The 15,547-nt window shown below is 39.3% G+C and overlaps 2 protein-coding genes across 4 annotated transcripts in view; one reads left to right on the top strand and one right to left on the bottom strand.

Moving 5' to 3' along the window:
• EIF2AK2 (eukaryotic translation initiation factor 2 alpha kinase 2) overlaps positions 1–10,516 on the top strand; it is a 23,327-nt gene extending 12,811 nt beyond the window's left edge. The window contains exons 12-16 of the mRNA XM_059841352.1: positions 524–716; positions 3,344–3,469; positions 4,043–4,138; positions 7,008–7,070; positions 7,186–10,516. Of these exons, the coding sequence (XP_059697335.1) occupies positions 524–716; positions 3,344–3,469; positions 4,043–4,138; positions 7,008–7,070; positions 7,186–7,305 (598 nt within the window). The 3' untranslated portion in view covers positions 7,306–10,516. The remainder of the gene's footprint in view (positions 1–523; positions 717–3,343; positions 3,470–4,042; positions 4,139–7,007; positions 7,071–7,185) is intronic.
• On the bottom strand, positions 7,324–15,456 carry GPATCH11 (G-patch domain containing 11). Of its 3 annotated transcripts, none has more exons than XM_059841355.1 (9): positions 15,087–15,368; positions 14,771–14,997; positions 13,860–13,901; positions 13,661–13,781; positions 12,858–12,948; positions 11,606–11,710; positions 10,759–10,840; positions 10,096–10,181; positions 7,324–9,782 (listed from the first exon to the last, which is right to left on the bottom strand). In XM_059841355.1, the coding sequence occupies exons 1-8, from the start codon at positions 15,131–15,133 to the stop codon at positions 10,126–10,128; spliced, it is 771 nt and encodes a 256-aa protein (XP_059697338.1). In that variant the 5' UTR covers positions 15,134–15,368; the 3' UTR covers positions 7,324–9,782; positions 10,096–10,125. The 3 variants fall into 3 exon arrangements, with proteins under 3 accessions (XP_059697338.1, XP_059697337.1, XP_059697339.1); XM_059841354.1 differs by having other exon boundaries at positions 7,324–7,464; positions 15,087–15,363; XM_059841356.1 differs by lacking the exons at positions 10,759–10,840; positions 11,606–11,710 and having other exon boundaries at positions 7,324–10,181; positions 15,087–15,456.
• Between the last annotated feature and the right edge of the window lie 91 nt (positions 15,457–15,547).

A 15,547-nucleotide genomic window follows, 5' to 3' on the forward strand; every position in this document is an offset into this window, starting at 1 on the left:
TGAATGTATTTCATCTAGATTTCCAGTCCTCAGATGGCTTCCTGTGACTAGCAGACCAATGTCACCGCATTACCTTCTTGACAGGACAGTTGGAAAGAACATGACCATTCTGGGCAGGATAGGAAAGCTGATCTCTTGAGCAGAAGTGTGTCAGGGTCTTCTACCTGTTCCTACAAGGCCAGATGGAGCCAAGGACAGTAGTATTTCTTCCTGGATAGGACATACTTCTAGGTATGAGGGAAATGGAACTTGGGCTTTCAGAAAACTAGCAGTGTGAAACTAGAAAGCAAGCAAAACTTCAGTAATATTCCAGGAATATGTAGCAACTGAGCAGAGATTCTTTGGGTTGCAGTCCTTTATATTTAATACAAATTGCTGTAGGATCTTTCTTAAAATTAAGGGACTTGCAGACTTTGTTTTGGGTACTTCCAAAAATAATTATTAGCAAAAAGGGCTTTTGAAGATGACTTGGGAGGAATTGTATCTTGCCAATTTCAATATGGTATGTAATTTTCTTTTGAAGCTGTAATTCAGACGAAGAAATTCACTGTCTTTTCATCCAAATGGAATTCTGTGAAAAAGGGACATTGGAAAACTGGATTGTAAAAACTAGCAAAGACCGAAAGTATCGTGAAATGGCACAAAACAAATTTTTACAAATAGTGAAAGGAGTGGAATATATTCATTCTGAAGAGTTAATTCATCGAGACCTCAAGGTATGTAGGATAGGTACATAAAGAAAAAAAAACCAAAAAGTTAAAGATAGTATACTTACTGGAATTTCAGAGAATGTTAAATTGTTTATAGTCTTTGCTTACTCTGTTATGTACCCTAATGTGCTTCTTTGGATATTGCTAGTGATTGATTCTCTTTCAGCAGCTGGCTGAACCTCATCCTAAAATCAGGTGAACTTGGAAGTTCTCAGAATACAATAGTTCAAAGAATCAGTAGTCATCAGCTAACAGGCATTTTCAGTGTGTTACTGGGTCACAAGTCTGCCTAATGGAAAAAGAAAAGTTGAGTCTAGAAATGGCACTTGCCATATTGTGAAGGGGTAGTTTATCTATCCTAATACATGCTGTGTTTGATAACAACATCCTCTAGTTATTTTTGTCTTGTGTGTGCATACAAATGTTTGAATGCTACAGTTTTGGATAGACTTTCAGTTTCTAGATGTGCACAGTCATAAGAAGATTTCATTTCAATATAAAGATTCTAAGGGACAAAACCTTCATGGCTTCAGGATGGAGGCTATAATGTTGCTTACAGAGTTTTAAATCACTCCCTTAGTGAAAAAAATCATTAGTGTGGTGGCATTCCTGGGGTTAAGCTAATTTACCTGCCTGACCACTCAGGAGCCACTCTGGCAGTCAAATTCCCACCACCAGAGACCTTCACAGCTGGGACTGAAGTCCCTTGACAGCAGGCAGCTCCACTGTACCCACAAGTACCTCATTTGATCCCCTGCACACCCCAGCCATATTTGATGCTCAAGATGGGGCTCAAACCCTTAACCCTGAGATTAGGAGTCTCAAGCTCTACAAGCTGAGGTAGGAATGAGGCTGTGGTCGATCAGGAGTGGTATTCTCCAATTTAATGCTCCTACTGAATCCACATGCTACGTGTTCACTTGCCCTTGTGGCAGGCTTGGAGAGGAGAACTGGAGGCACAAAAGGTAAAGAGCACAGGTTGAGATAAGAACAATTTACTAGAAACAGCAATGAGATAAGAAAATAAACACAGACAAAACCAGTATCAACATTAAAACCAGAAGTCTGAAAACAGAGGGTGATTGACATGCAAAAAGTTCACTGTGGAGCCCTGCCTGATCATGCCATGCTCCCATGACCTGGAAGGGAATCCTTCCCCCATTCCCAGAAAATGACATGAGGTGGTATAGAATAACCTCCTTGTCCTAGCCAATGTATTCCCCACTGACTACTGTCCAAATTAGCCCTCTCCTGAACAGAACCAAGTTATACTGCTAACTCTTCTGCCTGTATTTGAATTGAGGAGCTTTCCTCTCCTCTTTGATCTGCTGTCAGCTTATTTGCTTGGCCCTCTGAGATCTCCATAGCCCAGAATCAAAGTTGCAGGATAGGTTCAAGCTGAGATTAAAGTAATTTGTACCTGGTAGGAACAAAGTCATTAAATAGTGTAGCTAGGTAGAGGTACTATATTAAATATGGGTGGTCACGGTCAGACTTGAACAGAACAACTACACAGAACATTCTTTACATGAAGATCTCGTCTTTTGACTATTAAGTATCTCCTGGCCTTATGGTCCACTGCAGCTTCTTTAAGTAAAAGACAGCATGAGGCTATTTGGTTTTGTTTTAAAAACATTCAGAAGTGTAGTTTCTTTATCTTCTTTGGGAAACTTCATTGAAGCACATATAGCTCTCTTTTTAGTTGTTTGATTTCATGTTCTGGTTTTGCCTAGGATACAGTTAATTTCAGTAGGTGGTACAGTGCTGTGTTTTGGGTTCAGTATTATAGTAATGCTGATAACACACTGATGTTTTGGTTGCTACTAGGTAGTGTTTATTTTAAGTCAAAGACTATTTTTTTTACATGGAAGAGGGGCTGATCTGGGCTCAGGAAGGGGATCTGGCATCAGTCAGTCGGTGGTGAGCAACTGTACTGTGCATAACTTGTTTCCCCTTGTTTTGGTTTTTTAAATGCCTTTATTACCATTATTATTTAACATTAATATTAAAGTTTTCTTTTGCTTCAATTACTAAACTGTTTTTAACACAGCTTACAAGTTTACTTTTGATTCTTCCTCCCATTCCACTGTGTGCTGCTTAGTTGCCAACTGGCCTTAAGCCATGACACTGTCAAATTTAAAAAGGGGAAGTTTAATGGAAATGTAAATATGATACTCTTGAGATACCTCTAGTAAGCCTTAACTCTGCATTTCATTTAGTACACATGATCCTTCTGTGCCTGGGAGAAACTCTGACTTGAGTGGAATTCCATGTAAAACTAAATGCTTTGCCTAAGTGTATCAAGTTCTGTCTAGGATTGAAGAGTGAAAAGGACATAGACTGTTGTATGCACAGTGTATTTGAAGAGCAGTTAAAGCATGACACAGCTATGACTGAGCTAGTGGAAAAAAGATGCAGTTACTGCAGAATGTACTACTTGAAACTTAGTTTGTGTTTTTAAAATTTGATTTAATTTTTTCCTTTTTCCACACCATCAGTTTCTTAATGCTACTTTCTGAACTATCATCAAATTTTATGGGAAACACTTCTGTGGCTGATTATGCTTGGTGATAAGCCTTGGTCATTTGGTGATTTTTTTTTTTTCTTCTTTTTCTTTATATATATGAAAATAGCCTCAGAATATATTCATATCACATAATAATAAAATAAAAATAGGTGACTTTGGTCTTGTGACTTCTGTGGCATTCGAGACTCTGACTGAGAACAGAGGAACAAAATCGTATATGGCACCAGAACAGGTAATTATCCTGCTGTATTAGTGTCTCTGTAATTAGATGTGCATTATAAACTCAGCATTGGATGTTCTCAATCCTAATCTCAGTATTAAAGCAAGTTGTCTAAAGTTCCCTGGTATGACTGTATGAAAGAATAACTGTACTCTAGAGAAGGCTTTACTATAAGTGTGGTAAAGATTTTTGTTCTGTGTGAACATACAGTCTGACACTGCATTCTGTAAGGAATACTATTGTAAAACCAGGCTGCCAGACATATATTTAAATTTGAATTTAGGGCCCCTGTTAATTGCATCATTTGAGCTTCTCTGTTTGTTTCATTATTTGTCACAGGGCAATATTGGTATGCTTTATCTCTATAGGTCTGTAGAAGTCTTAATTTCAGGGTGTTCAGTGTGACATAACAGTCACTATTTAACAGGTCTGAGGTAGAAAGGGTTAACAACTAAGAAGGATATTGAGTAGGGCCAGTCCTGTAGCCTTGGAGTAGAAATTTCTGCTGACTTCAAATTTTGTTTTAGGAAGTGCTATTCTCCAGCTGGATTTAATACTTTTATTGTTCTGTTCTAATCTTTCTAGACTGGGGCCAAATATGGAAAGGAAGTAGATATTTATGCATTGGGATTAATTTGGTTTGAAATTCTTTCGGCATTCACCGGTCATGAAAGAAGTAAGGTATGTAACTTAAAAACTCCCACTGCTGTTGTTTTGCCTTGCTTCTGGTATCACTTACTGATAGCATTCTAGAAGGACTCTCTTAAACTTGAGTACTAACTCTATTTACATCTTTTTCCTTAATTCATTTCCATAAAGCCTGTAAGTCCTTTCACCTCAGTTGAAATGTCATACCTGAGGGAAATACTACAGTTTATTTTACTTCTGTCCTACTACATATACACCAAAGCCCGAGCATGCTAAAGGATAATGTCATGCAAAAAAGGATGTCAAGTTTCTCATAAATTTTCTTCTTGGATCAGAAACTTAAAGGGAGTGTTTTTCTAATTTAAGAAAATAAAAATTATGGATGGGTGAGTTTTGTCTCTGCTCTTGTCTTCACTGCATAGTGGAGCAAGAAGAGTTTCCACCAAATCAAAATCCTTGCAGTTTTCCAAGATGAAAACAAAAGTGATTTGGAACAAGTTTTTTTTTTAAAAGGTATGCTGTATATGTTGAGCTTTTTATGTGCAAACTTGCATATTGGTAGGACAGTGATGTAGCTGCTGGCTATCTTGTCTAAAGTAATTGTGGTTGGACTCAGATTTTGAAGTTTGCCAGATCCTTTTGCCAGTATGAGAAGATCATACCAGTGTGTCTGTTCAACTTGGCTCTCTCCAGCCACCTTGCAGTACTTTCTCAGATCTTCTGTTCCTGCTTACAGTTGACTGCAAATGCATGCACAGTTCCACAATGTTTACAGTTAGAAAAGCACCATTTCCTTGAACTATAAAAATCTTGTGTTCTGCAGGCAGGTGGGAAAGTTATGTGCATGGGAAGTCCTAGGATGGTCTTCAGCTGCTGCATTAGATCAGAAAGAATTTCACTTAATGGAATGTGATAAACTCTAGTGCTGGCAAGCCCTGCTGTAAGAACATCATGTAAAAGCAAAGTTGATTATTCTGTGCTGAGTAACTGGTTCAGTGGATGATCCCCAGCAGGTAGGGTCACAGGCCTCAAGCTACTGCTAAAGAGTGGGGAAAAAACTCCAAGCTCATGGGAGCTGTTGTTTTAGTGGAGAGCAGTTGTAAAGAGCTTGCTATGCCAGGCTTATGGGGATAGCTGATGATTCAGAATACACAGCTAATTCCAAGAACACAACTGTCATCTTCAGGCAGACATTGCACTAGTTAACAGCAAATGAATTAAGCAGATTGCTGTTTACCCAGAAAGCCACTTGCAGAATCACAGAATGGGTGAAGTTGGAAGGGGCCACTGGAAGTCATCTAGTCCAGCCTACCTCTTCAAGCAGGGTTCCCCAGAGCACATTACTTGGGCTTCTGTCCAGTGTATCTGCAGTTAGGGAAATTCCACAACCTCTGTGGTCAATCTGTTCCAGTGTTCAGTCACCCACACAGTAAAGAAGTTCTTCCTCATGGTCAGGTGGAACTTCCTGTGCATCAGTTTCTGCCCATTGCCTCCTGTCCTATTGCTTGGCACCACGGAGCAGAGCCTGGCTCCATCCTCCTGGCACCTCCCTTCAGATGCTCACAGACATGGATGAGGTGCTCTCTCAGTGCCTCTTCTGGAGGCTGAACAGGCCCAGCTCCCCCAGCCTTTCCTCATTAGAGAGATGATCCAGTGCCTCAGTCATCTTTGTTACCCTGCACTGGAGCCACTCCAGGGGCTCCATGTCTCTCTTGTCCTGAGGAGCCAGAACTGAACTCAGCACTCCAGATGTGCCTCACCAGGGCTGGGCAGAGGGGCAGGATCACCTCCCTTGACCTGCTGGCACTGCTCTTCCTAATGCACCCCAGGATTCCATTGGCCTTCTTGGCCACAAGGGGTCCCTGCTGGCTCATGGATGGCTTGTTGCTCACCAGGATTCCCAGGTCCCTGTCTGCAGAGCTGCTTTCCAGCAGGTCAGCCCCCAGCCTGTGCTAGTGCCCAGGGTTATTCCTCCCCAGGTGCAAGACCCTGCATTTCCTTTTGTAGAATCTCAGAAGGCTTCTCCCAACCCATCTCTCCAGCCTGTCCTGGTCCTTCTCAAGGGCTGCAGAGCACTCTGGGGTATCAGCCGCTCCTCCCAGCTTTGTGTCATCTGTGAACCTGCTGAGGAGGCATCTGCCCCTTCATCCAGGTCACTGATGAACAAGTTAAACAGTACTGGGCTCAGTATTGAAGCTAGGAGGACACCACTGGTGACAGGCCTCCAACTAGACCCTGTCCTGCTGAGTGTGACCCTCTGGGACCTGCTGTTCAGCCAGTTCTCAGTCCACCTCACCATCCATTTGTCCAGCCTGCACTTCCCGAGCTTGCCTATCAGGATGTTGAGAGAGACACTCTCATATAGAAAAAAAATTTGTTAACTAAAAGCCATTTCTAAAGCATGTAATGACAAATCTTTTGTTAGTTGCTTTGAAGTCCATGTAGCATTTTATACAATGACATAGAAATAAATGTGTGGTACTGGGTATGATAAAAAGGAGGAAGCACAGCTTGGTTTGCAAACAGAAATTCAGTCAGAAATTCAGTTGTCTCGCTTTTTTTCTTTTCTTTCAATGTCATTAGACAATATAAATCCATTACTTTTAAATTAAGGAAAGATAATGGTTCTGATAATAGAGGATGATTGAAACAAACATGTCATTGTCATGTGTGAAGCTTTTAAGCTTAGAAATGGATAATAGTTGATGAAAAGGCCTTGAAACCAAACCAAGCACAACTAAATGAAAAAAGCCCCAACTTTCAAACTGTTTACAGTTGCCTTACATTTCCTGTAGATTTGTGTTTTCCTAACTACTTCAGTAAACTATATAGGTTATAAGGTAGAGATACAAAACATAACAAATGAAAGCATACCAAAACTATTCTCTTCTATTAATTTCAGGTATGGCCTTCTGCTAGAGAGGGTAAGCTTCCAGAGTACTTCAACAATCAATTTCCAACAGAGGTATGGGATTTTAATATATTTTTTGGTTACTAAACGAAAAAAAAAAACCAAAAACAAAACAAAAAAAAACCCCAGAAAACAACCCCTAACTACTGACACTTAATTTTTTTTGCAGGCACCCATAATCAAAAAGATGCTTTCAAGAGACCCTTCAGGAAGAATCACTATATCTCATTTGCTTGACCTTCTTAAGTCTGTTGATAAAGAGAAGGAACTTAGAAATTACTCTTATTGAATGTCCTTTCACACTGTGTTTAAATCCAGAGTTTGATGAATTTATTACAATTGATGAAATGACAACAGATGTCAGAAGCAACAGCAAGACTTGGGGTGTGTCTTTTCCTTGGCCACTTCACCATTTATATCTGCCAGCTGCAACCAGGACAGGGCACGTCTGCAAGGAAACACACAGTTTTTACCTGGAAACATAGGTTGTCGATGAGCTGGACTGTTTTGTACAAAAAGTACCTGCTCCTTTTCCCCTCAAAGATCATGTTGATGTGCTAAAGTGCTAAGTGGGTTGTGCCAAATCCCTGCATGTGCTGCATCCATTATCCCTTAAGGTTTTCTATTGCTTTCCATGGAAGAACTACTGTCTGGTGGTATGTGACTCAAACCTTTCTGATTTGTTCAGTAATATTGTTAATAATTACTGGAATGCTCCATTAGTACCAAGACTAATTTTGGCAGAAAAGGAAATAGGTGCACGTTATTCTTCACTGAATTTCAGCACTTTAAGTTTTCTTATCTCTTCATAGCTGCTGATGACCTAGCACCTTCACTGCTCTAGAATTTAAACTTGTAAAATGAGGATTTCTTTAAATGTTAAACATTCAGCTTCTAGGAAATCTAATTTAGAACAAATCTCAATTTCGGGAAACTTTAGGTTTTTATGGTTGTCTTTTTTGGAAAGGAACATTCAAGGTGCTATTAATATAGGAAAATCCTACTCATTATAGGAAAATTGCCTCAGTAGTAACCATTTGAAATCCTAGGCTGAAAGAGCACTTAAAACATTCCAATGCTTCTAGGTTTTAGTCCCTTACTGTAATACTGAGGCATGCCTAACCCTTAATAACTGTACTTAGAACCTCTGGTGTGCCCACTGCCAGCTCCACAAAAGGGAACAACAGGTTCTCTGCTACTCTTCATTTGTGAAAAGACAGATGCTTGGCTTTGAGCTCTATCTAGTCAAACTGTTCATTGATGTGGGGTCAACAAAACTCCATAAGGGCAAATGAGCAGAGATTCCTAAGCAAAAAAATAGGTAATATGTGAAGTACTGTATGCTTTTTCTGAAATGTTAAATGGGTTAAAAGTGGGTGACTGCTCTAAAAGAAATAGTACAAATAAAGGTATTTAGTCTTAGGGAAATTACTGATGTTCTGGTGCAAGTATTTGTTGCTAAATAAGAATATGATTGTACATACTTTTTAAGGCCTTGCACTGTTTTCTTTTTTTCTCTTTATCATAAATGAGATATATACAATCATAGAATCATTTGGGTTGGAAGGGACCTTAAAGATCATCCAGTTTCAACCCCCCTGCCCTGGGCAGGGACACTTTCCAGTAGATGACATTACTCAAGGCCTTGTTTAACCTGGCTTTGAACACTGCCAGCAATGGGGTATCCACAACTTCTCTAGGAAACCTGTTCCAGTGCTTCATCACCTTCATAGTAAAGAATTTCTTCCTAATATCTCAACCTTCCACTTCAAAGCCATTCCCCCTTGTCCTGTCACTACATGCCCTTGGAAAAAGTCCCCTTCCAGCTCTCTTGGCAGCCCCCTTTAGGTACTGATAGGCTGCTCTAAGGTCTCTGCAGAGCCTTCTCTTTTCCAGGCTGAACAATTCCAACTCAAGCAACTTCATTTGCCAGTTCCCTCAGGTCCAGTGGATGCATGTCAGCAGGTCCCATGGACTTGTGCACCTCTAGGTTCTTCAGATTTTCTTGAATCTGATCTTTTCCTTGACATCCCTGGCCAGATTGAATTCCATCAGGGCTTTATGCTTTCCTAACCTTATCCTTGACTGGAATTCATAAAGTATTTCACTATGCTAAACTGATTAGTATTTCTTTGCAGTGGTCAAGATCAGTGAGAAATTATATATCCTTACAGACAGAATACTACTATTGCTGCTTTCTCTTCTCTTTAATCTATTGGTTATATAAAAATAAACATATAAAATATGTTTAATCAATATAAATATATAATTGTTTTATCTATATAAAATTAACATATAGTTGGACTTGATGATCTTAAAGGTCTGTTCCAACCTAAACAATTCTGTGAAACTGTTCATAATATGAACAATCTCTTGGCTGCATTTCCTTTACAGTTTTTGGACAGAGCAAAGTAGTATCATTACCTTCTTGCTGTTAAGTAATACTGTACCAGTTTGTAACAGTAGTTTACACCAGGAGTTTTTGATATATTTTCCCTGCATAGTATTTGTGTATTTCAGCATTAGCTTTTTATAAATGGCCAATTATAGTAGAGACTGCTGTTACCTAAAAATAAAAGGTCTATTAAAATGTATTTTATGTAAAAAAAAAAAGAAAACCCACCATCATGATCTAATTCTATTTAATTATGGAAAATATTTATATACAATAGAATATTGGTTCAAGTAATTGGTTTAAGTTTCACAAGATTTTTTTCCCACCAAATTTAAGATAGTAAGCAAAACCAGTCTGGTGTTTAGGCATGTCTGTAAAGATGAAAAAAAAACATTTAACACATAATGCAATAAAGTGATTGGCCAATAATTATGCCTTTACTCATACTTGAATTTTATTACCAATTGGGCAGCACATAAACAAAGATGTGAAAGACTGAACTTACCTCTCAAATATGTTAATTCAATTACAAATACCAAGTTTTAATTCCTATTAGATTGTGCATCAAACAGAAAATATGAATTTAGCTTGTCAACTTAAACTCTTCTTCTGCATACTTTGGTATGAATTCTTGAGTATGGCATAGCTCCAAGCCTTTTAAAAGATACTATGAATTATACATACTTATCTAGGACTTCTTCCTTTAGACTGGCTTTAGTCATGATCTGCAGCACTGTCTCCAGGGCAATTTGAGGATAAATCTTCAGAGTCTACAGGATAAGCAGTAAAAAAGTGAGTAACTGCAGCTCAGGGAAGGAAAAAATGGTTGTTAGAAATATTTCTAGAATCCATGTAGAACAGATTAAATAGAATTCAAGGTTTACAAGTTAGTAACTCTCAAATTTGTTTTAAAACAAATTTAAAAACAAAGACGAATTCTACTGTCTTTGGTGTTGTGAAAGTGGATGGTGTTCTAATTGTTTCAGAAACATCTGCCAACTTTTGCAGCTTTTTATGGTATTGGTTTTAATATCTGAATTATGTTTTCTTAAAACTAATTAAATTTTAATATAAATTCAAATAAATTTCAGTATGGTTTGCTGTGTTTTGTTGTGTGTGGGTTTTTTTTGTTTGCTTTTGGTTTTTCTGCATATAAACCTAAAAATTGGCTAACAATCACAATAACAATATGTACAAAGCTTTGTGCAAAAACCAGGAGCCTGGAAGGTAAATTTGCTATGTAGATTTAGAAGCTGCAGTAAGAGAAAAACCAGGGATATATCCTACAGCTGGAGTCTAGCTGCATAACCAAAGTAAAGCACCTACAAAAGCTTGGTTCACTCTTACCTTCATAGGTTGTTCCACACCAAATGCAATAGAAGTGCTCCTCTCTCAAATAGGCTGTCAGGATGTGTAGCTTTTCTGATACCTAGAGAGAGGTACAGTATGTGATGACCTGGGCCTCACATGACATAAACCACTTTGAGCTACTGGTTTGCTAAAATAAAGTGTTTAACCTAATGCTGTACACATTACAATACTGCAGCTCAGTAAGACATGAAAGTTTCCCACATTTGTAGAAGAGGGCACAGGAATTCATGATCTCTGGAAAGTTAATGGCTGTTGTTTGCTTATCCTTCTTTCCAGCTAAGAAACCTACACTGAAGAGAGAGACCTAATACTATTCCTTAGCTACCTGATTTCATGTATATGGTATCTTCTGTGGATTTTTTCACATTTAATCTCTGCCAGTCGAACACATAAGGCTAACAACAGCTGTGTAATCTAGTTCTTAAAAATATGTATTTCCAATGTTCATCTTGAGATAATCTGTGAAGCATTTTCAGAAATTAGTGACTCTAAACTTCCAACCAAAATTAAAACTCAAAAGCAAATAACTGTGATCTTGTGTATCTTGGCTAAGGCAAAAAAAATTTAAAATGTAATTTCTAGGCTAATTTTTCAAAGATCAGCCTCAAAACAGATGAGCAATATATCAGTGGTTTAATATTTTATAATTAATCATGTAACTGCTATAAAAGTCACTGCTCTGGGATGGCAAAGAGGCCCTTTACTATACTGTGGGAAACTTGTACACACACATCCTTTATACATGTATGTATATATACATACTGTTTCAAGGAATATTAATTTTGAATTGAGCAATTAATTCAGTTGAAGAGCTCACACTTACACTTAAGTCTGAGCTTGTGCATTCATCTTCCTTGTTTTCCTCGTCCTTTTTGTCTTCCTCTTCAGGTTCTATCCAAAACCAAGTCTCCTTGGGAACATCAATATCCTTAAATAACAAAGGATTTAAATGGAAGTTATCTGTCTTTGTAAGTTTTCTTGTAAAATGATAGATAAAACTAGTTTCTAGGAAGTGAGCTGCTGGCCTTTAAAACTTTCATGTATAGTATAACCAAGAATTACTAAAGCTCTAGGTAAGTACAGCAGTCCACAAGACTTTTTTTCACATTTTTTTTTAGCAATGTAACGCATGCCAATGCTAACATGTAGTTAACATTCATCTATGTTTGATATGTGCAAGGCTACACAGCAATGTAATCTCACACCAAGCCTGTGAGCAGATACCCTTGTTTATAAGTTGAAAATATGCCCCAAGTTATGTTATCAAGAGAAGACATGTGCTTCCTAATTCACCTCAGGTCAACTTAAAGGAAGAAAAGTAAACAAGGATGATCTAAGCTTAATTTAGCTGACTTCATTTGAAGCAGACTAAGTAATATTGAACAATCTCAGCAAAACTTAGGAGGTGGTATTAACTTTTACCTGGTTAATAGAGGGGAAAAAAACCCTCACCTTTAAGTTTTCCAGTGGCAAAAATTCGTATGGTTCACTACTATTACCCAGGTTATTCCTTGCAGGTGGAAGGTACTTAGTTTTGTCTGGCTTTTTTTGTTTGCTTTTAATGCTACTTTGGTGAATTTGCTGACTCCCTCAATGCTGATCCCCATTCTTGGAGATACTAAAGATCTGTGTGGTCCTGGACAACCTGCTTTAAGTGACTGCTTGAGGAGGAAGCTGAACACGATGACTTCCAGAGTCCATTCCCAATATCAATCACTGTGTGATGATGTTGCTCCCTCACTTGAAGCAAACAGCACCATTATATAGCAAGGCCTGATACTGGCTACTGGAAGATATGCAAACAGCTCAGAAGTAACCACAAAAATCCAGAAGAAAAACCACAGGTGCTCATGTAAGTTACCATGAGGTTGTTGTGCACCTTCAACTATCTTAATGGCACAAATATAGACTTTGAAATATTTTAAGAGGACTGAAGTGTTGCCAAACATCAAGGCTTAAGCTAGTTACCCCACAGTTTTAGAGAACCTCCAAGAACTGAACCACTACATTGCAGCCTGTATCTCTAACCTCTTAAGTCTTCCTTCCAACCCTCCAAAAAATCCCCCAGGTCTCACTTTTTGCCTATCTAATTGCTGGCAGGCCCTCTGGCTTTTTCGCAGGTCCCCTTCCATCTTACGTTCTTCTTGTTTGGTTTTGAATCTTATTCTGTTAAGAACAAGCAGAGGTAAATAAGCAGGCAGACACAGTGACAGATGCATTACAGTCCACAGCTTTACAAAACCCTAAAATCTAAGATTCTATTCCTACTAATCTTCTCAGACCTGAACAACATTGAAATAAAGAAGTCATTCTGACATTTCTGTGGGAGCACATTGTATTTCTTGGGAATTATACCTTCAAGATACCTTTTTTTGACCACATTACACTGTTTCTTCATTACGTTTTCCTAAGACTTAAAAAAGTGGTTCACTAAACATCTGCAAAAGATAGAGCCTTTCCTCAACTTCTCTTCTCCATATATTACAAGAAGATCAGGAGAAAACCAAAACATTACAATCTTTAAAAATGTATCCTGACTCTTAAAACCATTGGACCAACAGTGCTCAGGCCTATCTGTGGATTTGATATTTCAAAATATATGTTTCTCCAATTAAAAAAGCCGCATGACTTGAGAAAAGTTAGTATCTATATTGTTTGCATTATTAACAATTACAAAACTAAATGGTGCATCACATGCTTTTAGCATTACAGTGTTCATCTACTTTTGCTTTAGAACTGAGAAACAATTACTCTGTATTGTAACTCTCACCCTTCATTCAAAACTTTCAAAAATACTAGCACATTAAAAGAATAACCAAATACCAACAAAAGAACTGCTATTTAGACATTCCTTGGAATATCAGTTGTATGACTTTACCTGAACTCATCTGCAGCTTGTTCATTTGCTTGTTTTCTCATATGGAGTTTTTGTCTATAGTTTTCCAGTTTTTCTTCAGCTTTTCGCTTTTTTAATTCCTCATGACCAAGCCCACTTCTGCCTATGTAAATTAAAAGATGAATGTAAGCAGTTGAGAACCTCTGATATCCAATTAAATAAATCTGAAAGCACCACAAACCTGTTTTTATGTTCAGAGGAATAGGTTCAACAATGCCTTCTCCTGTGAGAGAAAAAAAAAGTCAATGAAAAAACCTGAGTTTCTCTCAAACAATAATTTGTGCAGTATATTCAAGTAGGCATTTGCCATTATTGTGGTTTTTTTTGCTTGGAAGTTGAAAACTTCCCAATCAATATACATTTAGTGCACTACAAATGACACAGCTGTACTGGAAAGTCCCTCTCTTTTTTGGCTTGTCTACTAGAATCTACTTTTTCATGACAGGACCAAACTGAAAGAAAAGGTGTTGACGTGAACAGTGTAAGATGCCTGTGATGAAGACTGCTTTGTTACTGCCTTCTGGAGCCTTTTCATTCTGCAATCTCACAACAATGATGAAGAAAAAAAGGAATCTGTCTGGGCCAGTTCATTGTGGTTGTTTGCCAGAGATGCTGAACTGGCACAGCAGTTATTGGTTCCTTGTTTAAATGATTTTACTTCATCTACTAAGGCTTCATAAAGGTAGGCCAGTGTGCACTGTTTCTTTTCCAAAATCCACCTATAAATTTCAAGAGGGTCTGATTTTTTTTTTGAACACTATTAGCTTTGCAAAATCATCAAAACCTCCTTTATGCAATTCCTGTAGGTATGCAGGTACGCAAGTGCACTTACTGAGCTGCAAGTGCTGCTCTTCCCTTGCTCTTCCCTTCCTCAACACTCTGTACTATTTTTATTTCAGTTTTAGGGATTTGCTCTCATATTTTGTTCTGTCATGGCACCTTCACAGTTCTATGGCTCTTTCAGTTCACAATGCTATGGCTCTCCAAGAGGCACTTATTGACCTGTCAACAAATGAAGTGACAGCAGCAGTCTGTAAAATATTAAGGTATACCTGAATACAGAGACACACTTCCAGAGAGTGACAAACTTACCACTTTTGCCAAGGGCCTGGCCGCTCTTGTAGCCCATCTTCTGGAGCAAAGCAAAGCCTTTGTTCTCGTTGCCCAATGCACTTTTCAGTACCAAGTCACGTCTCTCTTTTTCTTCTTCTTTTATGCTTTTTTGTCTGTTCTTCTCATTGGCTTCTTTTTGCTTTTCTTCTTTCTGAATAGCTTCCTTCACCCGCCTCGCCATGGGCAAGCCTGGCCTGACATCCTGTCTGCGAGTTAGTAATTCCAGCAAATATTAGCGTGTTTTTAACAGATTTACAATCACTTAAGAGGGGTGAAAAAAAAGAGAAATACCTACTTAAGAAATAAATCAGACATATAGTCTTCCTCCTCATCTCCTTCCATGCTTAGCTCGCCTCTATGCCGACGCCTCGCCTATGGACACCGTCAGTGCGTGTTACGGAGCATTTTATTTCTCTGTGCGTCCCCTGCGAGGTGGAGGACGGAGGGGCCGAGGGGCAAAAGCACCTGAACCCGCCGGGCCGGGCTGTCCCCTCCAGCCCCGGGGCACCCGCGCCCGCCCCCAAGCCCACAGCGCGTCTTGCCGGGCTCCGCTACGCCGACCAGGGGCGGCCACGACGCCGCTCCACGCCCGGGAGCCCCCGCGAGCTGCAGCCCAGCGCCAGGAGCAGGGACAGCGGCGGGAGCAGCCCGGGAACCGCGCACCCACCGGGCCCGACCCGACCCGGCCGCTCCGCGGCGCCTGCGCGGGGCCGCCCCGCCCGCCGGCGCCTGCGCCTCTCCCGCTTCCTGCTGCGC

Source organism: Haemorhous mexicanus, chromosome 3 (genome assembly GCF_027477595.1).
Source record: "Haemorhous mexicanus isolate bHaeMex1 chromosome 3, bHaeMex1.pri, whole genome shotgun sequence".
NCBI lineage: Eukaryota > Metazoa > Chordata > Aves > Passeriformes > Fringillidae > Haemorhous > Haemorhous mexicanus.

Coding starts and splice junctions, on each gene's coding strand:
- GPATCH11 (XM_059841355.1), bottom strand. CDS start 15,133: ATGGAAGGAGATGAGGAGGAAGACTATATGTCTGATTTATTTCTTAA. Junction 14,998..15,086: donor ATGTCTGATTTATTTCTTAA/GTAGGTATTTCT, acceptor ACTAACTCGCAG/ACAGGATGTCAGGCCAGGCT. Junction 10,841..11,605: donor GCACAAGCTCAGACTTAAGT/GTAAGTGTGAGC, acceptor ACCTCTCTCTAG/GTATCAGAAAAGCTACACAT.